Source organism: Lentinula edodes (assembly GCF_021015755.1).
Source record: "Lentinula edodes strain Le(Bin) 0899 ss11 chromosome Unknown C8R40scaffold_20, whole genome shotgun sequence".
Lineage (NCBI taxonomy): Eukaryota > Fungi > Basidiomycota > Agaricomycetes > Agaricales > Omphalotaceae > Lentinula > Lentinula edodes.
In genome coordinates, this window is record NW_025764326.1 from 533,380 (window position 1) to 553,169 (window position 19,790).

Sequence of the window (19,790 nt, forward strand, 5' to 3'; positions counted from 1 at the left end):
ATCAGGCTCTATCCGATAATATAAATAGTACAAATGGGGATGTGTAGCAGTGGGGATGAGGACACGCGCGTCAGATTTATGGGAGCACTCGAACTTGATAAACAGAGGTACAATTTGGTACGGTGGTAACCATGAGGCAAAGTGCAAAAGTGTAAAGTTTTTCACCTGCAAAAGCCTACTACTTGCAACAACTTGCAACGGTGCTGGTGTGAACAGAACAGTCAAAGATAGTCTCGCATGGGGCTTCTTGAAGCTTGAATCCTCATACATATGCATGCCTCTCGAGTGGGTCAATAGTGGGTCGATTAGTCAAGACTCAAGATAACAGAAACGCTTCGTAAATTGTGAGCAGGATAGATCGATACGGAATTTGTGACATCTTCGCGGATGTGAGCTAAATTGGTAGTTGAACTCGAGCAATTATTGAACAGGACAAAGCTGGGACAAAGGCACCTTTATACTCTGAAAAGTCGCCTGCGCGGAGGTATTTAATAACACAGCCACGTGCCCGACGGTTTTCACTTCTTGACAATTCCGTCGCTTTCACTGTGGGGAAGAACACGTTTTGGCACCTCCAAAATCCATCCATTATCCGTAGATTTTTACCAAAAATTGACTGATTTTGGGATGTCGAAAAGTTTGTATATTTCTCATATAGCTGGATATAGAATATGAAGTTCATATTGTGCAGTTATTCTGAATTATCTACCAATAATATTGAGGATATAATAATGACTTTGTGCCTCACAATTTGTTAATATTTTTGGCTGCTCGAAATTTGAAATAATTGTAACATAACCTACCAGTGAACATGAGGAACATAGTCCGAGCTTATTTGAAACAATCATACAATATTCTCCCATAGATAATTTAAAATTTTTGCGAGATATTCACTTAACAAAAAACATGAGGTTTTTCAAAATAACCTCGCCGAGGTTATGCATACCCGATGTTGGGACATCGAGACGTCAAGACGTCGTTGATATCGGGACATTGAGACACCGGAACGTCGTCGATGTCGAGACGTCCAAACATAGAAACGTCACTGGTGGTCGGGATATCAAGACGCGTGACATCCAGGACATTCAGGATGTGCCAGTGCAGCCACAGGCAGCCACTATGTTCTGTGAAATGATAAGAAAAGCCTTCCTCAGGGCCTTCTGTGTATTTATGGATGGGGCCAGAAGTTATGTCATTCCTACATAGGTCGTGGTGGTCAATACTAACCTAATACTAGGTGAAAACTGGCATGTTCCAACATGTCCCGAATTTCCTGAATGTCACGCATCTCAATATCCCGACACCAGCGACATTTCTATGTTTGGATGTCTCAATATCAACGACATTCCAGTGTCTCGATGTCCCGATATCAACGACGTCTTGACGTCTCGATGTCCCAACATCGGGTATGCATAACCTCGGCGAGGTTATTTTGAAAAACCTCATGTTTTTTGTTAAGTGAATATCTCGCAAAAATTTTAAATTATCTATGGGAGAATATTGTATGATTGTTTCAAATAAGCTCGGACTATGTTCCTCATGTTCACTGGTAGGTTATGTTACAATTATTTCAAATTTCGAGCAGCCAAAAATATTAACAAATTGTGAGGCACAAAGTCATTATTATATCCTCAATATTATTGGTAGATAATTCAGAATAACTGCACAATATGAACTTCATATTCTATAGCCAGCTATATGAGAAATATACAAACTTTTCGACATCCCAAAATCAGTCAATTTTTGGTAAAAATCTACGGATAATGGATGGATTTTGGAGGTGCCAAAACGTGTTCTTCCCCACAGTGTTTAAGTTTGCGCTTGACACAGAACTCTCCTTCTTTTCCCTTCAACACAGGAAAAAAGTCATATCGTCAATATTCACGTACAACTCAAGATTCCTGGTGATCAGAGCACTCACACCAAGTAAGTTCAAACAAGTTATTCAAAATCCACAGTTTAACCGAATCTTCTAGAGTTTCTCGTAGCTTCAGCTTGTGTCTATGGATCATGAGCCAGCTTCGGCCTCTGATCAGCGCGAGCAGCGAATGCTTGCAGTTGCGAAGTTAAAACGCGCCGCATCGTTGCCGAGATTGAAAGATGGCAGACGGCCTCCAATGCACAACGAAGCCGTAAGTGAAGGAGAAAAAGGTCCTGTGGGGGAGGAGCAGCAGCCAGATACGGACACACCGCCACCACAGCAGAAAGAGCAGCAACATGAAGAACAATCAGAAGCTCGGGCAGGGACAGAGTCGGAGAACGAAGTGGGACCCGAAACCCTGGTTGAAGGCGCCCCAGTCCCAACGCCCGCCACACGGACCAAACGTCGGTCAAGATCCAGGTCACGCTCTAGAGGCTCTAGGGACATGAAAGGAAAAGCTCGTGCTCCGACGCCTAGTCCTCTTATTACTGGAGACTCTTCCCAAGATGAAGCCTTTACTGCATCACCTACCATCACCCTTCCAGTTGTCCCTCAGCTCATTTCTCCGGTCCCTTCTCAATTTCAGCGCTCCCTGCTACTTCGGTCTCCTACTCCTACATCACAGGATCCGTCCCAATTCCAGTATCCCGGTACTTCGCCTCCCACCCCTCTGCCGTCCTTGGAAGCCTTGCAAAAAGGTTTATTTCGCTCAAACAGCGCTGGGAGAATGTTAGCTATGCACAAACTGACTAATGGTACAGAAAGTTACGAACCGTCACTGTCGCCTTCACCAGCTCTTAGCCCGGGGAAATTCAAGCGCACCAATACAGTTTCTGGTGGCGAGCGTAATGCTGCGCGAAAATTGCTGATGGACACTCTGGGGAGTAGGTCCCGGGTGGCCAAGGATACTGATGGTAGTGGGAATGACGAAATCCAGGCACCTTCGCCGTCACCCAATCCCAAGAGAAGACGGCGAAGATCTCGGAGAGGCTCATCAGGTGCCAACACGGGAATTTCTGACTCTGAATTCGCTTCGACTTCTCCAAATACTCCTATCGTTCCACCAACTCCTTTACCTCCGACTCCCCTGGATCTTTTCAGAGCTCGTTCTGTTACTCCGAATCAGCTACCTAGTCCTCGAGCTCTCAGTCCTGCGCTCTCTAAGGCAGAGTCTCCTCAGCCTCCGCTCATCTTCAACGAATCGCGCCGCAGGAGTGTCGTCGTTGAGGAAGAGGATGAGGAAATTTCTGCTCTTTCGCGCAGGCTTCCATCTTCCCCTACACGGAAGCTTCCTTCACCGCCAACTCCGTTTATCAGTCGAATGCCTAATACTCCGGAGTTGAACGACTACCCCACAACGTCTGGTGTTGGTGTTCCGGTGTACTTGAATCACAGGGATGATATATTTCCAACTAGTCCGTTCAGCAGACCCTTAAAGGAAAAAACTTCTCAAGATGACGACGAAGAGGAGATCGTCTATAACACAGACACATCCAAGGATTTATACGCATTCGACGCCATCGAGCGTGAAATCAGCTGGATAGCTTCACCTGGTGTGTCTTTTTTTTCCATATCAAGGAGTACCGCACTTAATTGTTATGGTCCAGTACCCGAGATACGAAGACCAATATACGATAATGACGACGACGATGAGGACGACGGCGATTACCCGGATGAAGATGAGGCTCCTTACGATGAACGACCTCCTTCGACTCATTCTAGATCTTCCAACGAGGAAGTTTACGAGGATATATCTCCGCGGGTCTCTTCTGATTCACAAAATGTACTCATCGAATCTGACTCAATACCGGATGTCACGCCTTTGTATGCTCCCCATTCACCGTCATCTGTTGCCGCTCTCTCGCCCGCTTCTATGCCGCGCGAGAGTGACGGATCCTTGTCGCCGCAATATCACAACCGTCCATCCCCTAGATTACAAGGTGAGCTCTCTCCTATGAGTGCAGAGTTTGGCGATCTGGATGATCGACCTATCGTCAATGATAATTCATCCAAGCGGAGTGGGGATTCAACGTCAACGAGTGCCTGGGAGAAAGTAAAAAGTACCTTTACGCGTTCTAATTCTGTTACTGGGAGAAGATCTCGGAGTAACAGTATTGTGACTCGAGAAAGACGTGACCATACCGATTCAAGCATCAGCCGGGAGAGTGGTGCGAGTATCAACAGCCCGAGAGGTGATCCTAACGGCGGATTTGCTTCTCAGCAATCTCAGGCGCCTGTGCTGTCCCCATCAACTTCCGCCCTATCATTAGCGCCTCAGTCAATTTCTCGTGTCTCTCCAGTTCCGCCGCCTACATCTGATACCTATGCGCGGTACCAGAACGCCAAACTTTTCCCATTTCCAGGTATTCACAAGTTGGAGGAAGAACGGAATCGCGTGAAAGGTTTGACTCCATCCGCGTCGACACCAGATATCAATGCGCAATTCCATGCTTATGAAGATCCGACATCTCCGTCGTATCCTGGCCCTGCTGGGTCTAGTACCCAGTTTGACCAGAGCAAGGACCGCACATTGATGCAGCAGACGTCCGAATCGAACATCGCAAAGTACTTGCTGTCACCTCCGTTATCATCTGATGCCTCTTCTTCCTCTACTTTTCCCGAGTACTTTGATATCACTCCTGCCTCTTCGACGCCAACTAACACCAATTCGATCAAACTTCCTATGACTCTTCCGGCAGTGAAGCAGTGGATGAGTAAAAACAAGAAGATATTTTCTTCCCCTTCACAGGTATCCTCTGCTTCGTTACCTACTTCTCCCAATGGCGAATATCGAAATGGTCAACAAGGTTTCAAGAAGCCTTCACTCTCGGATCTTTTACGGATACGGAAGGATACAGAGCTGGTATCAGATTGGGAAGATCTAAATAGTACTTCCACTGAGACTGGCACACTGGCCGACCGACCTCCTCCTGTGTCAAGTGAGCGTAGTCTATCTGGAGAGCAGGTACCTGCTGCTACTCCACCCAGGGCATCTCCTGTTGGTACTAGCGAACACGACGTTGAGAAGACACCTAAAGCCCAGCGAACTATCACCTCTCCTACGTCCAATGTTGAACGCCCCAAACTATCTTCCTCTGCGCAATCCTCTGCGCTCCCATCTCCCCCTGATCCTCTCTCGTCCACCACTCCTGATCCTTCATCGTCCCTCAGCGATTATCCTGCACCATCCACGTCCACGTCTTCATCGAGTCTTTCTTCCAACTATTCCGTTGCTGCCCCACCCGGAGCTCAAGGTTCCATAGTCCTTGAACGGTTAGAGGAAAATCTAGCTAGAGGACCCCGCAGCCCCATGTGGGCCTCCGTTCTAGAAAGCCCTCCCCGGAAATTGATCCTCTCTTCTCCGGTGTTACAAGTTGTCAACGCAAACACTGTTAAGGATCGTTTCCTTTTTCTCTTCAGCGATATCCTTGTCATAGCAAAGCCAGTCGCAGAGGGCGAAAATGAGGGTATGGACCTTCCCACTCCGGAAAGAAAGTTCACCGTGAAGAGCGTTGTATCATTGCAGAACCTGCGCTTCAGCGCTGATCGCGCTGATCCAGTGAACAGGAATTCTACCTTTGGTTTGCCAAATCGCAATCCTCTTCTTCGGTCTTTCGTTCACCAATTCAGCAAAGACCCCGATCATGCGATCTCCACGTTCTTCGCAAAGTCTGGTTTATCAGATGATCCAGTCTTTCTAGGTCAGTTGCTTTTTCGTACGACAGAGCTGGATCGGGCGACCCTTGGGAGATATCTTTCCCAGAGGACGTCCAAAGTAGTTTTGAAGAGTTACGTCGACAGTTTCGGGTTTGTCTCATCCCAAGTAAATATGGCGCTCCGTGCATTTTTGATGTCATTGCATGTTCCCTCCCATCCAGTCAATCATCACAGTGCCCTCGAGTACTTGTTGGATGCATTCGCCAGTCGATGGTACGAGGCCAATGCAAGGTTCGTCGATTATGACAAGGATCTTGCTATTCGCCTGGTTCGTGCTATCATCCAGCTGAACGACCTTCTACACGGAGGCATCTCTGACACAGCTGGCCTTGGTGGATTTCCTCGACAGAATATATCCTCCAATGACTTTGTCAATGCATTTAGGAGGTATGATCCCCGCTCTCTGGTAGCTGATTCGCTGCTTGAGAATATCTATCAATCTATCTGGGAAGAACGACTTTCACAAGCAAAAGCTCCCGGTGACAATGCTGATATACTCATCACCATCAAACGGCCTCTTCCAACCCGCATCACCTACAAAGTTCAGTCCGACCCCATCATTATCCGCATACCGCAAACCGATCCTCAATTGTCAATCCACCTATTTGGACAAGGCCTTACCTTCGAGCCATCTGTTCTAACGTTTAGCCGGTCCTCAGAGGCTTCTTTTCGTGTGACGGGTAATTCTTTGGGATCTAAAACAGTCATAATTTGTCGTTCCGGACCCAACGCATTGAAGTACTCTGGTCTTCCCCTAGGCCATAATGTCAATATTGAGCGTGCATTCATGCGCAATACTTTCCAGGTTGCCTTCTTCAATCACTGCGGTGCAAAGCGGAGGTACATGTTCAGTGTTGATGATCCTTTAATTCGGCACCAATGGACCGTCTCGTTGAAGAAGCATGTTGGCGAAACGACAACATCCTCTGTCACTTCCATGTCTTCTTCATCCTCGCCTTCATCCCGCTTCTACCGCGCTGCTGAACTTGTTGCATTCAAAATTTTGCAGGAAGCTTTAATCGGAAAGAATGCTCTTCGAGGTACCAACTCTTCTGAGTTCGATGACAGTGTATTGCAGTCCCCCTCTCCTTCCGGCGTTCGTGGTCTTCGTCTGGGCCCCTCCCACGTTCGATCCAAATCTCGCAGCCAAGTGTATCTCCATACCAAAGCTGGAAAGAATGAGCTTGACATTAGCAATGCCAATGGGGACCTCAACAGAGGATTTTTTGATGGTCATGAGTCTCCCTTGCCAAACAATGCGCAGCCCGTCACGCCTGTTTGGACTGGTCGTGACTTGGAGATTCACTGTCTTCAGAACAGCTCTATAACTCTAGTGCTATCGTATCTGCAAGTGGGTGCACCAGAGCATGTATCAGGCTCTTTCTCATAGCCTCACAGTTGCACCCTTCGCTGTGTTGGGTGTCCTCTTTCATGTAAGCTTCTTTTCAATTTCATCGTTCTTCACACTCTTGACTACTCAGCAGGGTTTCCTAAGCTGTACTTCTTTATTTTACACTATGTCTTGCTTTCAATGCAATTTCAGTCACTCGTACCGTACGTTGTATGCTTGGACTTTCACATTGTTTTCCTTCCATCCTTTTTGTGATGCTCAACAATCCCTAACTATAATATCTATTCCACCTCGCTTGGTTGTTCGGCTAACTATGGTCCACGGAACTTCGCTCTTTGACCGGTTATCTATCGCAATACTCAATATCAATGTATCTAATCAGCTCATCTAAACGTTCTGTAAATTGCCACTGAAATCTAAACTCGTTGCTTTATTTTTTTTTCGAGTTGCTGGAATGAATGACCGTGAGAAAGTTTTTCACGTATGTCTATATATACACTCCATTTTCTTTCAACCTTCTCTACGCAGGAATGCCACGCTAGTTTTCGCAGAACTCTACCGTCAACACAGTGCCATCGAGTTTTTGACTCCTTGATTCTTCAAGATAGTTATCCAGAACTAGGAAATGTGCCGGACGACATTCTCCAGGTCGGTGCATGTCGATTCAAGCTGGGACAAGTGTTTGTTGGATCATTGTGGATTGTCCGGTGAGTATAATCCAGTCTTCCTTCATTGGGTTCTTTTTTTTTTGGCGTTCCCACCGCTAATTATATAATGGCCATGATTTTTCAAACAAAACAAGCTTTAGAACCCGTGCCTTCGCCACGGTGGCTCGCTCTGCTCGCACCGTGTGCTACAGCAGGGTTCACAGCTTGTTGGGGGCAAGCCCCCAAACCCCCCTTAGTCGGCGCCTTGCGCCTCCATACTTTCATATTTATTATGCAGTATTCTGAGCCATTTTCATCATAAACAACATACTTTTCCTATCTAGAAGAACTTCTGGGTACACCATATTTGTAGTAAGGCAATGTCTATCTTCTATAATGGAAAGTTAGAGACTTGCTATTGATTAGAATATAAACCTTACTTTTACCAGATAGCACTTTCACTACAGCCTTTATTGTACTTCACATCTGTAAAGCTTGTATATTTGCCAGTGCAAAAGGTGCTGAATGCCAGTGGAGAGCACTCCCCAATACTCAAAGCACTGGGAGTGGAATTTTTGACTTGTTTTAAATTATTTGGCTGTTGGGAAGCTCTTTCAGTTTCTCTCAGACAATTAGCCAAAAATACAGGTTTTGCAGATAAAAGAGAGAGTTAGAATTATCTATGGGCTCTAAGACTTCAGTCCACTTACAGTATCTGCAAAATCTGGCCGCTATTTTGGGCTCATTGTCTGAGGGCAACTCAAAGAGCTTCTTAGCCAGGAGCAAGTTGAAAATCTTGCTCTTGGTGTGCCTGCATGCTAGAGGCAAGTACTTTTCATCAGCAAAACCTGCTTTTTCAGGTAATTCTCAGAGAGTGGATGAATCATGAGAGTGATTCCCAGCAACCAAAGCACCCAGAGCAGGTTGGAATTTTTTCTCTCAGTGCTTTGGGCACTGGAGAGTGCTCTCCAGCCAGTACCATTGCTCTGGCAAACATATGGGTTTTGCAGATGTTTAAATCTGCAAAATTTGTTTTTTTGGCTAATTCTCAGAGAGCAGCTGAGAGCACTTCCCAGCAGCCAAAGTACCCAGAGCAAGTTGAAATCTTTGCTCTCAGTGCTTTGGGCACTGGGGAGTGCTCTCCAGCCAGTACCCTTGCTCTGGTGAACATATAGGTTTTGCAGATGTTGCTCTGAAAAATATACAGAATCTGAAAATACAATATGTTTTACAGATTGTCCCTGTAATTTATTTGATATTATTGTAAATGTAAGCAAAACTGGAACCTAGTGCCTCTTTACTTTCAGAACTCTGATAGTGTATTTCTTTAAAATAATTTGGGTTCCATTGCAAATACCTGGAGAATTGATTAAGATTTCAAAGTATCATAATAGGTGCACCAATCTTGAGCTCAAGTTTTGCAAGTAGAAGACCTAATTCATTGGTACTAATTAAATATACAACAGGATAGTGAAATTCATTGTTGTTGACCTCCCCTTCATTTGCACCAATACTATCAGCTCTATGATAGGTGAATGTATTTCCTTCTAAAGCCATCAAGTGTATTATATTGAGTAAATACACTACAACATTTCTAGGGCAAAGGATAGTGCATTTAAGAATCCATGAATCATTGCCATTTACTGCAGGATGGATCAAGTTGAGACTTGGATAGATGGCAGAAATTAAAAACTATATAGTATCTCCACATCACATTCATGGATCAAGTTTCACTATGTTTAGGTGTGTTAATTGAACCATGACCAACTTGCAGTAGCCAGTTAGTGTTGTCACAATCCTCTTCTGTTCTACTGCTAAGCCAATAATTTTCTGTCAAACACACCATGTCATGACACAGCTTTGAATACTGGATGCACTGACCCACAATCTACCCTCAGTAACCTTTGCAGGGCACATCTGCAGAACCAGTATATTTGCCAGAGCAAGGGTACTGGCTGGAGAGTACTTTCCAGCACCCAAAGCACTGAGAGCAAAATTCTGAACTTGCTCTGGGTACTTTGGCTGCTGGGAAGCACTCTGGGCTGCTCTCAGAGAATTAGCTGAAAAAACATGTTTTGCAGATGTAAGGCAAAGTTTGAAATAATTTCTTAAATCTGTAGTGGTTCTTTGATCAATATTGTAAGATGAGGCAGCAGCCACAGTGTGCAGAATACTCAATGCATATGTATAAATGTATAATGTCCAGAGTTCAACTGTTAAAGTGCTCATAGACCCATGCACTCGAAGTCACATTGAAAAGTGCCAGAGCACACGGCATTGATTCCGGCGGCTCCGCGGCACCATTTCGTGGTAAAATTTCAGCGTCTAGCTTGCTGACCAATTATTGGTAATCATGTTAAGCGCCCAGTTAGTCTTTTATAATATAGGATATACTGATTTAATGAGACCGATCCTTCGGGACTGTGGACACCTCTTGTTGCTGAGCCTCTCTACCTCTTTATCTATGCAAACCATCAACTTGGACTAACAACTTTTTTTTGTTAGAGATATACGGGATGCTCTAATCTACCTTATTTATATTTCAATGTGGACCTTAGAATACAATGCTACCAGAATCCAGATACTTCGCGACCAATAATAATAGAGGAATTATGAGGAACGAGGATCAGTCCTCCACAGGCCTGAATTTAACATGAACTTCTTTCACTTCTTTCCGTGACTCTTTAAGTGTCTGAAGAATTTTTTCCTCCAGGAAGACAAGCTGGTCAACTGTCAGATTTCTTGGAACCTCAGCGGTCAAATCGACAAATATCAACGACCCCGCGCGTCGTGCACGGAGCTGGCTTACTGCGAGAATAGTGGGTTTGGAAATTGACAACGATGCGGAATCGGCGGAAGACGATGAGGCCACAAGTGGTTTCAGCGTGCTCTTGAGAGATTGTCTCGTTTTGGCAGACACACCAGCGTCCGTGAGATCTCCCCATGCGCCTACTAGTAGACCAATTCCTTGTTGCAATATCACAAAGGACACCAACAAACCTGAGGTGAAAAGAAAAAAATGACAAGGACGAAAAACTTGAACTGCGGATGTGACGTACCACCAATAGGATCTAATGGGAGCTTGGGGAAAATCCAAGAACCAAGGATAGCGAAAAGAGCGACAAAGCTCGAATACGCGTCGCTACGATGATGAATAGCATTCGCGAGCAAGACAGGACTGTTTTCATCATCAGCTACGGCCTTCGTAACTCGGTACAACCATTCTTTGACCAGCACGCTAATGGCAGCGAACCAAGCAGCGTTAGGGTCGACGGCTTCGACGTGTGAATGATGAGAGAGGACATGCGGCACGTCTGGTACTGCAGATGTTACATTCGTAAGAATTGATTGTATAGGACCGGCAGGAAGAGTAGCGGCAGTTTCACTGAGAGCAGTTAAAAGGATGTGGTAGGAATGAAAGCCGATGCCTAAAGCTCCTCCGATTAAAAGTAATGAGACAGTCGTTGTTCCCAGCGTTTCGAACTTTGCGAAGCCGTACGGGTACCATTCAGAAGGTGGTTTTCGAGAGAGTTTCCAACAGAATAGTGTTACGAAATCGCCCAAAAGATCTAAAGTACTGTGAGTCGTAGTAAAGATGAACAATGATGAGCACAAACCACTTAATGAATGCCCTGCATCTGCTAATAGAGAAGCAGAGTGCATGTACCAGCCTGCGGTGCCTTTGACCCCAGTCTACAAGTTGATACTATCAAACTCCGTTGGTTGGAAAGCCCAGTCCACTACTCACCAAAGCGATGTTGGAGAGGAGACCCAAGATAGTGATAGACGACCCCTTGTCGCCTGTACTTGATCCCTTAAGTCCCGTACTTTATAGTGAATGAAGAACAAACTCACCTGAGCCCTCCCAGGCTGCCATAATCTTCTCTGCGCCATAGTTGTACTCTCCCGCATGAGAATGACCGCTGAAGAAAGATTGCGAATGTGAATGTGAATGTTCGTGGTTATGGTCATGATCATGATCATGATCCCTGTGCTCTGCTGAGTCCTTCTTGGTCTCTGCTTCCCCGTTCTCGTGTGTGGAATGCTGTCGTCTCCGCGACATGGTTGGGTGCTTGTGGTAGTAGTGTATAGAACTCAGAGTCACCGATGTAAAGGAAAGAGAATGGAAGGAATGTAATTGGCTCCGCAGTGACACGTTAGTCTTTCTCAGGCCGAGGCACACATTTGACAATGGGCGAGATACAGGAAGGCGACCAAGTGAGAGTCGAGGAGAAACAAACATCGTCTCCACAAGTAGTAATCCAAGTGCCGGAGGGCCCCATATAAGTTGACTCCGCGTTTTGGAGGACAAAGAGAAAGTCTAGACTAATGGCTCTCAAATCGCACGTCTTAATACATCGTGGCATTCTGCATCCTCGCTTATATAGGTTACGATAGGTACCCGCCGTTATTCTTACACGGAATTCCGAATTAGACACTCCGAAAAGTAATTTCTTTCAATACAAGCCCTCCAATAATTTGACAACTTTAGGGAACACTGGATGTGTTTCGGTACCCAGGGTATTTCGAGCAATTGTTGGTATATCATCCCGAGGAACGTTGTAATCGGTGAGGGTCGTTGATAGGCCCAGATCAGCCACGAGCCTGGAGTCGAGGTCGATGATATCATCTAACTGAGGCCATAAAATATTCTCTTACTGTTTGATAGACGCCGACAACTCTAGCACATCACCTTCGACTGTACCAGTACTCGGTTTGTGCAGATAGAAAAGTGCTTTGGCGAGATACTCCTTGTCTTGTTCCGTGCCTATTTCCGCCATGAGCTCCACGACCGGGGCAAGTGTGAGGCACTGGAACCAAAAGGATCAGTAATTTGCATCTCTTTCAATCTTACCCCTTCCTTTTCTTACCGATGTGATCCCATGAGGAATCGAATACGCTGCACCAAGTTTGTGTCCGAGCGAATGAGACAATCCCAGCGCACTGTACTTTTCAAGCTTCAATGGCCAGAGACTCATCCAGCTTGCTATCTGAAGTTTTTGGCGAATTTCCACAGACGTTGGATCGGCCTTGGATTCGGGAAGATACTTGAACAAGTCTGCAAGAGCAGAGAGTCCCATTACCTTCAGCGGAGGAGGGATTAGTGGTCGATAGAGATTTTCTTCATTCCGATATCAGTCAAAATTTGCACAAGGAGAGTAGTTCACAAGACTTGCCTACGCAGTGATCTAAGGCCCGAATTCCAGTAGAGAGCCTATAGATCATCAGCCGGTGTTGAAGGGCAATAGATGAAATGTGACACCATAGATTTTCGGGCGTGGCCAATGTGAGCTCCGCGTCAAGGATAATGGCTGCGGGCGCCAGTTTCTGAGAGCTAACAGCCACCTTCTTTCCACTATCGTCTGTGTACCCAGCCCCGATCTGCCGATATAAATTAGAAATGAATCTCGAGCAGGCCTCGGACTCGACCTTACAGAGTATTCAGCCGCACTCAATGTTGTAGGGATAGCAATTTGGGGCATCGTCTCTCCACCTCGCTCTTGTTGCAAATAATAAAGAATAGCCTTGGCAGCGTCGACTGGAGATCCTCCTCCCACTGAGACAATAACATCGCAGCCCGCGTCAGTAAAAACCTTGCTTGCTTCTCTGATTCCGGCAATGGGCGAATGTTGAGCGATCTGGTGGAAGGTTGCACCATACGCGTCGATGGCTTGGAGACAGCCTTCAACTTTCTTCACTACATCTGTCTATAGCCAAATTCTGATTCGAGATCGGGATGGGTTATGTTTTGATCGGATCTACTTGCCTTCTCGTATAGACTCTTTCCAGTGAGGACCAGAGCTTTGGATACTCCCAAAAGTTTGAAGAACTTGGGCAAAGCTGTTGAAACCGATCCCGGGCCATATTGTATTCCTCGTAGGGTGTCAGTCCATCCGTAGAAGCCCTAAATTTAACCAAAGTATATTCTGAGATAACGATTGGCGATCCATAGCACTAACCTGGAGCTCGGTGGATGGGTATTCAACTGAATAATCGACAATGGACATCTTGAGAATGAACGTTAGTGAGGGGAAAAGAGTAATATTTCACTGCTGAGAAAAATCGTCAATAAGAGGTTTATCTTCACATTCATCATATAGGAAGTGTGGGAGAATTAACCCCTAGCCTTTCCGATGAACTTCATTATCAAACCACCACCTTCCCTTGTTTCGTGTTTTACTCGTGTTGAATCTCGCAGATGGAACAGTACAAAGCCTTTCGATTTCCATAAGTCGTTTCAGATGACTACTTCCCCACTACCCGCATGGAAGGTTGGAGACGGAGCGTTTACTGGACTCTCACCAGAACACGAAAATTCACCTAAAACTACGTGGAATCTGGATGATATGAGCACCAAGTGAGTAATTGAATCAAGCTTGCTCGGCTATATTTGTTGAAACGCGTGCAGAGACTCGTATAAACTTCTAACATCTGCGATCATTCCTCGCCCCGTCGCTTTCATCTCAACGATTGCAGAAGATGGAACTCCGAATCTTGCGCCGTTTAGGCACGTATTTTCTCCTCGAACTGCAATTAGACTCTAGAATTGCCACTCCGTGATATAGCTACTTCTCCATGGTTAGTAACCTGACGTTCTTCTGCGCAAACACTTTTTGACGCCAATATATATTGCTTGTAGATTTCACATAACCCTCCGCTTCTCGGTGTATCCTTCAGCCTATCCCCGAGACGGCCCAAAGACACGCGGGAGAATATCTTAGCTACCAAAGAGTTTACGGTGAACATCATCAGCGAGCATTTCATCGAGGCTGCTAATGCGACTGCCGTCGAAGCTCCTGCGGACATCGACGAGTGGATCGTATCCGGATTGACAATGGAGCCAAGCGTTAGTCGCACACATATATGACATCTCACTCCTGTGCTGACTCTAGTCCCCAGGCCCAAGTCAAGCCTGCTTGCGTGAAGGAAAGTCTATTCAGCATGGAGTGTCAGGTAGGTACCTACATAGTAATGATTTGCATCTCACTGAATATCAACACAGCTGCACTTCTCGCACGATATCTCTGATCTGAAGACTTCCGATATCACGAATACCCTTGTGCTCGGCCTCATTAAACAAGTGCACGTAACAGAATCTGTGCTCGCTGAGAATGGATTGACGTTGGATCCAGCTAAATTACGACCGGTGGCGAGGCTTGGAGGCAATACCTATGCAAGGTTGACAGACGCGTTTGACGTTCCTCGTCCTGCTTGGAAGACGGTGCGTAACACGGTCCATGAACTGACTGAACGAAACTCCAAAAAGCTCGTTTAATCATTATATACACCGGTATGAAAGTCGTCTGGTGGGTTAGTGCGACGCGACTTCATGTCATGCCCGAGCACCATACATACACTATCTGTATTCTATACAAGATCTTGCGTACATCAGAACTACTGTCATATATATTTGATTCTTTTGACGCAACTATGACAATGATTTGGAGCGTCGTCTTCTCTCTTTTGGCAGTGGTCATTCCAGTCATACATTTCTACCTTGCCCCGCTGATCAGCTCAGCTGGGTTCTCTTATACTGTCCAAAATTTTGGTCTAGAAGCCGGAAAGTGTTCAAGGGTCGAAGAGCTACAGGCTTGTGAGAGTACGTGGCGCTGAATTCTGGTCCCACATCTACATCCTAACTGGAACCATTCCATAGAAATTGTTTTACACCAGGAAACAGGTTTACTCTACCTTGCATGTTCGACTCTTGCCAACCGCGCCAAATGGCTTCCCGCTGTCGATCGTTTTGAGTCTGCAGTTGACGAAGATTACGTCGCGACGTATGACCCGAGTACATCCAAAATAACGCGTTTAACTTTGGAGAACTTTGACACAAAGAAAAATGGTCTTGCTGTCCTTGGTATGGATGTCGTTCCTTCCGAAAAAGATCCCAATGAGCTCTTTGTCTACCTTATCAACGACCGACCGCGTAAAGATGGCCAGGATTCCTCGATCGTGGGCGCTGACAGCGTGGTTGAGATTTTCAAGACCGTTGCGGGCGGGAACGTTTTGGTTCATCTGAAGACTGTGCGGGATTCTTCTATCATCGCACCCAACGATGTCGCTGGTTTCTCTGACGGGAAACGATTTTATTTCACCAACTGGTTCAACCGCAAAACTGGATTTGTATGTAAACATGATCAAGGATCTCTCCTCCCAAATTCACTATATCTATTTTTTGCAGGCCCTTCAAGCGCGAACTCTATTGACCTCCTTCTCCTCGGTTGGTTACTGTCATTCTGACCATGGGTGCAAAATTGCTGTCGATAACCTTTACACCGCAAATGGAATCGCGAAAGCTACAAATGGCACAGTTTACGTTGCCAGTACTAGTGGACTAGAGCTGAAAATGTTCGAAAAGCAGGACGACGATTCATTGGTTTTCTTGGAGGGCGTTCACTGCGGTGTGTACATTGATGAACGTTCTGTGTTAACAGACTCATCTAAAAGACTTTCCAGATACCCCGATTGATAATCTCTCTATTGACAAAGAAGGAACTGTGTTTGCTGCCGGTAAGTACCCGAAAGTCCCTTCAGTCGTACAAAATGTAAAACTATTTTCAGGAATGCCCAAATCATTAGATCTCTGGGAACACACTAAGAATTCATCACATCCCTCACCAGTGTGCGCTTGGACCTTCTCAAAAAATACAGGCCAAGGCTCGTTCTATGGCGAGAAATATAAAGTGCAAAAGGTGAGTTTTGAACCGCAAATACGGCGTGGCTCGTTGCCAAATTGTAATTAGATATATGAAGATGATGGTTCTATCGCATCAGGAGCTACTACTGTAGTTCATGATGCAGAGCGTGGTCGCTTGTTCATGCACGGTGAGTCCTAGCTTCGGTTGTAGCTTTTGTGACTCGGAATGTGTACTAATCATTCGACGAAGGGGTGTTTTCGCATCATTTGACTGTCTGTGAAGTCAAATAATCCAAGTAGAAAACTAAATTATGAGCGTTGCATAAATTATAACAATCTTGCCTTTTCAAAATGTTGTCTAGGTATCACCTGCGAAACTCCTGTCTTGAAAGACCTGATTAATAAAGGGAACAATCAAGAACCGGAAGGATGTTCGTATTCTCGGTACATACCTGGTACATACGCTCTCGGTCATGTTCGGTCATTCCTTTGTGGCACCCTCTACTCGGGAACTTCAAATTGTATAAATATCACATCGAGATATTCTCATCTGATCAATAACTCCGATGCCAGGTTCCGTAACCACAGTCTTATGCGTCGTATCTGCTTTGCTCGCTGTCCTATGTCAGATATATCTAAGCCCCTTAGTAAAGGTCATTGGTTTATTTCGAACTGTGCAGACCTTTGGGCTTGATGCTGCCGCTTGCAAATATATCCCAGAGTTACAGGCTTGTGAGAGTGTGTATCTGTTTTCCAAATCCTGGCAACGTATCAATAGCTGAAGTCCGATACAGAGATCGTGTTACACCAGCCTTCTGGTCTTTTGTATCTAGCTTGCTCAACTCCGGAAAGCAGACTTGCGTGGACGCCAGCAATGGACCAACTCAATGTCCAGGGCAGGTCCAACGACGACTATGTAGCCACCTATGATCCGACCACTTCAAAAGTCACTAGGCTTCAGCTGGAGAACTTCAATAGCGATCAACCAATATCTGTGCATGGAATGGATGTTGTCCAATCTACTTCCAGTGGGAGTGAACTTTTTGTATTTGTGATAAACCACCGCGCCCCTCCAGCTGGCCAAGATCCAAGGAAAGTGGGTGCCGATTCTGTCATTGAAGTGTTCAAGACCACGGTAGCAGGAGATCGACTAGTTCACATCAACACTGTCAGGGATCCCCGTGTTATAGTGTCACCGAATGATGTTGTTGGAGAAGCTGATGGTAAAGGATTCTTCTTCACCAACGATCGGGGTTCAAAAATTTCGAATTCATATGTTCGTCGACAGTGCTCTTTAGCTCTCTTTACACGTTAATGGTTTAATCTCACCTCTTTCAGGCCTCAACAATTCAGAACCTATTTTCTGCAACAACTTCCATTGGATATTGCCATCTAGATCATGGTTGTAAATTTGTGGCTTTGGGACTATATTCTAGTAACGGGATCGTCAAAGCTTCCACCAATAACACGATATACGTGTCGAGTAATTTAGGCGGGAAGATCAATGTCTTTGAAAGACAGTCAGATAATTCACTGCTGTTGAAGGATGTTGTACCTATCGGTATTCACGCGTCCTATATCCAGAATTCATCACAAACTCATTAGAATGAGAAAGGCCAGGCTTTGGACAACATTTCTCTGGATAACCGAGATCAATTATGGGTTGCAGGTCTGTGGATTCAATGTGTTTGACAACTCCACTGGCGTATAAGCTGATCTAAGCCTTCAGCCTTCCCTAAAATTCGAGATAACATCGAGAATTTAAGTAAAGATCCACACCATCTCGCATCTGTTGCAGCCTTCAAAATTTCAGCCAACACTGGGCCGGGTTCTTTATATGGCGAAAAATACAATGTCGAGAAGGTGAGTACGATCAAGTTGACGAAATATCTCCAGAGCGTCTTCTCTTACTGAACTGCCATACTCGCTTCGACATCCAGATACTGGAAGATGATGGAACAATCGTATCAGCGTCTACTTCTATTGTCCATGATTCCGATAGAGGCCTTATCTTTATGCATGGTGAGTGCATGAGCCTCTATGGGAAACATATCCTGATCAAATAACCGCAGGAATTGCCGCCCCACATCTGACTGTGTGTCGCATGTTAGCCTTAAATCAGTCGCAAGATTGAGGGTCACTACTGGCGGTTCCGCAAGCCACTCTACTTCAATTACCATAATAGGGAAATACGGTAACCATACACTAGTCTGAAAACGATTGATAGTCGGGAAACTCTATTGTTCGCTCTACCTTGACGACGCCGTCGAGTATTTTTGCCTCATATGGAAACTATATACAAACTAAAATTACCTAGAAAGGAAATAAAAGCGATTGGCCGTGATGCGAAGTGGTTACGTTAGCGATAAACCACTTCTTGAACCTGACCATGGATTGGTTCCCGACATTGTCTGATATAAATGGTGGCCCATCGGAGTATGTTCCCCCAACAAACCGACTCCTTCATCGAGTTCTCTCAGCACTAGCTACTTCGAAGACATTCATCCTCCATCTTACAATCTCCTACAAAACCCTGTACTAGGATGTCTTCCATTAACGCAACCGCTGGTCCTTCTACCATTCCTGCCACACTGCCCGCGGCAGTAACCCATGACTCCTACGAGTGTTCAAGTCCTCTCAGCCCACTTGATGCCTTTTTCGGTTATACATTCTCCCAAACAGCGACCAGAGAAAGTCAACACGACCGTCCTCTGAGTTCGTCATCATTCACATCCGAATCAGAGCTATTGCCACCGGCATATGTCGAGCCACCTGCATACGAGACTCGCCAGACAGAGCCAGCAACGTTGGCCATGTTTCTGTTCAAGTTTGGGTTCCGTGAGTACTAGTGCTTATCTTCATCTAATAGCATTGAATCTGACCACTTACTTTACAGTGTTCCCGCCCTTCTGGATAATGGGCGCCCTCATTCTTTTGACTCCGTTGCGAGCACCAGAGCCTTCATCCTCCTCATCATCATCTTCGCTTCCAGCTGCATGGCTACCCGAAAAAACCCCCGCAGAGAAACAGCAGATCGTCTCCAGAATGCGCTCTGTTGAAGTTAAATGGGCCCGGAGATGCCTTACTGCACTCTGCATCCTCATTGCCTCCGTTGTTGCTATTGTTGCGACTACATGGGGCATTCTCAAAGTCACTCGAGCATCGCAATCATAACTTGATCACCTTTGATCACCTTCCTCATTCCCTAAATTATGCCACCTTCTATCACCCGAGTCGATGAATCTCAACTCCCCACAAATATATGATTTATGATATTTACACGAGCCTCTTTCACAAACGATATGTACTCCAATCAGGCAATTGGACTCCTTCCTTCTTTTGTTGCTATCCTGCTGTCTTGCTCTCCTTGTCCTCTTATGTAGCCTGTAGTCACGCACTGTATTTTTAGTATATTACGATTCAACCAAGATTCAACACAACGATCTTCGCATTTATGAAAAGCTATGAAAAGCCGCTTGAAGAAAATTTGAATTGATGCATACATAAATAACT

At 45.5% G+C, this 19,790-nt stretch overlaps 7 protein-coding genes across 7 annotated transcripts; 5 read left to right on the forward strand and 2 right to left on the reverse strand.

Moving 5' to 3' along the window:
* The first annotated feature begins 1,637 nt into the window (after positions 1–1,637).
* On the forward strand, positions 1,638–7,425 carry C8R40DRAFT_1107787 (uncharacterized protein). The gene is made up of 4 exons (XM_046228225.1): positions 1,638–1,926; positions 1,977–3,474; positions 3,529–7,071; positions 7,123–7,425. The coding sequence occupies exons 2-3, from the start codon at positions 2,004–2,006 to the stop codon at positions 7,026–7,028; spliced, it is 4,971 nt and encodes a 1,656-aa protein (XP_046085822.1). The 5' UTR covers positions 1,638–1,926; positions 1,977–2,003; the 3' UTR covers positions 7,029–7,071; positions 7,123–7,425.
* Positions 7,426–10,052: 2,627 nt separating this feature from the next.
* Positions 10,053–11,981, reverse strand: C8R40DRAFT_1107796 (cation efflux family-domain-containing protein). The gene is made up of 5 exons (XM_046228226.1): positions 11,492–11,981; positions 11,385–11,437; positions 11,254–11,329; positions 10,696–11,205; positions 10,053–10,636 (listed from the first exon to the last, which is right to left on the reverse strand). The coding sequence occupies exons 1-5, from the start codon at positions 11,877–11,879 to the stop codon at positions 10,263–10,265; spliced, it is 1,401 nt and encodes a 466-aa protein (XP_046085823.1). The 5' UTR covers positions 11,880–11,981; the 3' UTR covers positions 10,053–10,262.
* C8R40DRAFT_1107800 (alcohol dehydrogenase IV) lies at positions 11,904–13,723 on the reverse strand. The gene is made up of 8 exons (XM_046228227.1): positions 13,597–13,723; positions 13,404–13,541; positions 13,072–13,344; positions 12,900–13,018; positions 12,814–12,851; positions 12,508–12,758; positions 12,296–12,447; positions 11,904–12,241 (listed from the first exon to the last, which is right to left on the reverse strand). Exons 1-8 carry the CDS (start codon positions 13,642–13,644, stop codon positions 12,094–12,096), a joined length of 1,167 nt encoding a protein of 388 aa, XP_046085824.1. The 5' UTR covers positions 13,645–13,723; the 3' UTR covers positions 11,904–12,093.
* A 7-nt stretch (positions 13,724–13,730) lies between these two features.
* Positions 13,731–15,058, forward strand: C8R40DRAFT_1252263 (uncharacterized protein). Its single transcript, XM_046233712.1, has 6 exons — positions 13,731–13,994; positions 14,046–14,144; positions 14,203–14,215; positions 14,277–14,483; positions 14,537–14,590; positions 14,640–15,058. Exons 1-6 carry the CDS (start codon positions 13,771–13,773, stop codon positions 14,910–14,912), a joined length of 870 nt encoding a protein of 289 aa, XP_046085825.1. The 5' UTR covers positions 13,731–13,770; the 3' UTR covers positions 14,913–15,058.
* C8R40DRAFT_1107806 (uncharacterized protein) lies at positions 15,059–16,820 on the forward strand. Its single transcript, XM_046228228.1, has 7 exons — positions 15,059–15,236; positions 15,294–15,763; positions 15,822–16,041; positions 16,097–16,150; positions 16,202–16,332; positions 16,384–16,465; positions 16,528–16,820. Exons 1-7 carry the CDS (start codon positions 15,068–15,070, stop codon positions 16,566–16,568), a joined length of 1,167 nt encoding a protein of 388 aa, XP_046085826.1. The 5' UTR covers positions 15,059–15,067; the 3' UTR covers positions 16,569–16,820.
* Positions 16,821–16,822: 2 nt separating this feature from the next.
* On the forward strand, positions 16,823–18,622 carry C8R40DRAFT_1252269 (serum paraoxonase/arylesterase). The gene is made up of 7 exons (XM_046233713.1): positions 16,823–17,015; positions 17,072–17,553; positions 17,631–17,828; positions 17,883–17,939; positions 18,000–18,176; positions 18,218–18,299; positions 18,350–18,622. The coding sequence occupies exons 1-7, from the start codon at positions 16,844–16,846 to the stop codon at positions 18,409–18,411; spliced, it is 1,230 nt and encodes a 409-aa protein (XP_046085827.1). The 5' UTR covers positions 16,823–16,843; the 3' UTR covers positions 18,412–18,622.
* C8R40DRAFT_1265639 (uncharacterized protein) lies at positions 18,623–19,786 on the forward strand. The gene is made up of 2 exons (XM_046233916.1): positions 18,623–19,115; positions 19,174–19,786. The coding sequence occupies exons 1-2, from the start codon at positions 18,821–18,823 to the stop codon at positions 19,449–19,451; spliced, it is 573 nt and encodes a 190-aa protein (XP_046085828.1). The 5' UTR covers positions 18,623–18,820; the 3' UTR covers positions 19,452–19,786.
* The last annotated feature ends 4 nt before the right edge of the window (positions 19,787–19,790 follow it).

What these genes read in the sequence shown, in the direction of transcription:
- C8R40DRAFT_1107787 (XM_046228225.1), top strand. Translation starts at nt 2,004, where the DNA reads ATGGATCATGAGCCAGCTTCGGCCTCTGATCAGCGCGAGCAGCGAATG. An exon ending in CAGCTGGATAGCTTCACCTG is followed by an intron (nt 3,475 to 3,528) that starts GTGTGTCTTTTT and finishes GTTATGGTCCAG; the next exon opens with TACCCGAGATACGAAGACCA.
- C8R40DRAFT_1107796 (XM_046228226.1), bottom strand. Translation starts at nt 11,879, where the DNA reads ATGTTTGTTTCTCCTCGACTCTCACTTGGTCGCCTTCCTGTATCTCGC. An exon ending in GGCAGCCTGGGAGGGCTCAG is followed by an intron (nt 11,438 to 11,491) that starts GTGAGTTTGTTC and finishes GATCAAGTACAG; the next exon opens with GCGACAAGGGGTCGTCTATC. An exon ending in TGCAGGGCATTCATTAAGTG is followed by an intron (nt 11,206 to 11,253) that starts GTTTGTGCTCAT and finishes ACAGTACTTTAG; the next exon opens with ATCTTTTGGGCGATTTCGTA.
- C8R40DRAFT_1107800 (XM_046228227.1), bottom strand. Translation starts at nt 13,644, where the DNA reads ATGTCCATTGTCGATTATTCAGTTGAATACCCATCCACCGAGCTCCAG. An exon ending in TGAGTGCGGCTGAATACTCT is followed by an intron (nt 13,019 to 13,071) that starts GTAAGGTCGAGT and finishes TTATATCGGCAG; the next exon opens with ATCGGGGCTGGGTACACAGA. An exon ending in GCCACGCCCGAAAATCTATG is followed by an intron (nt 12,852 to 12,899) that starts GTGTCACATTTC and finishes GATGATCTATAG; the next exon opens with GCTCTCTACTGGAATTCGGG.
- C8R40DRAFT_1252263 (XM_046233712.1), top strand. Translation starts at nt 13,771, where the DNA reads ATGAACTTCATTATCAAACCACCACCTTCCCTTGTTTCGTGTTTTACT. An exon ending in CTGGATGATATGAGCACCAA is followed by an intron (nt 13,995 to 14,045) that starts GTGAGTAATTGA and finishes AAACGCGTGCAG; the next exon opens with AGACTCGTATAAACTTCTAA. An exon ending in TATTCAGCATGGAGTGTCAG is followed by an intron (nt 14,591 to 14,639) that starts GTAGGTACCTAC and finishes ATATCAACACAG; the next exon opens with CTGCACTTCTCGCACGATAT.
- C8R40DRAFT_1107806 (XM_046228228.1), top strand. Translation starts at nt 15,068, where the DNA reads ATGACAATGATTTGGAGCGTCGTCTTCTCTCTTTTGGCAGTGGTCATT. An exon ending in TCAACCGCAAAACTGGATTT is followed by an intron (nt 15,764 to 15,821) that starts GTATGTAAACAT and finishes TATTTTTTGCAG; the next exon opens with GCCCTTCAAGCGCGAACTCT. An exon ending in CTTGGAGGGCGTTCACTGCG is followed by an intron (nt 16,042 to 16,096) that starts GTGTGTACATTG and finishes AAGACTTTCCAG; the next exon opens with ATACCCCGATTGATAATCTC.
- C8R40DRAFT_1252269 (XM_046233713.1), top strand. Translation starts at nt 16,844, where the DNA reads ATGCCAGGTTCCGTAACCACAGTCTTATGCGTCGTATCTGCTTTGCTC. An exon ending in ATAACCGAGATCAATTATGG is followed by an intron (nt 17,940 to 17,999) that starts GTTGCAGGTCTG and finishes AGCTGATCTAAG; the next exon opens with CCTTCAGCCTTCCCTAAAAT. An exon ending in AGGCCTTATCTTTATGCATG is followed by an intron (nt 18,300 to 18,349) that starts GTGAGTGCATGA and finishes AAATAACCGCAG; the next exon opens with GAATTGCCGCCCCACATCTG.
- C8R40DRAFT_1265639 (XM_046233916.1), top strand. Translation starts at nt 18,821, where the DNA reads ATGTCTTCCATTAACGCAACCGCTGGTCCTTCTACCATTCCTGCCACA. An exon ending in TCTGTTCAAGTTTGGGTTCC is followed by an intron (nt 19,116 to 19,173) that starts GTGAGTACTAGT and finishes CTTACTTTACAG; the next exon opens with TGTTCCCGCCCTTCTGGATA.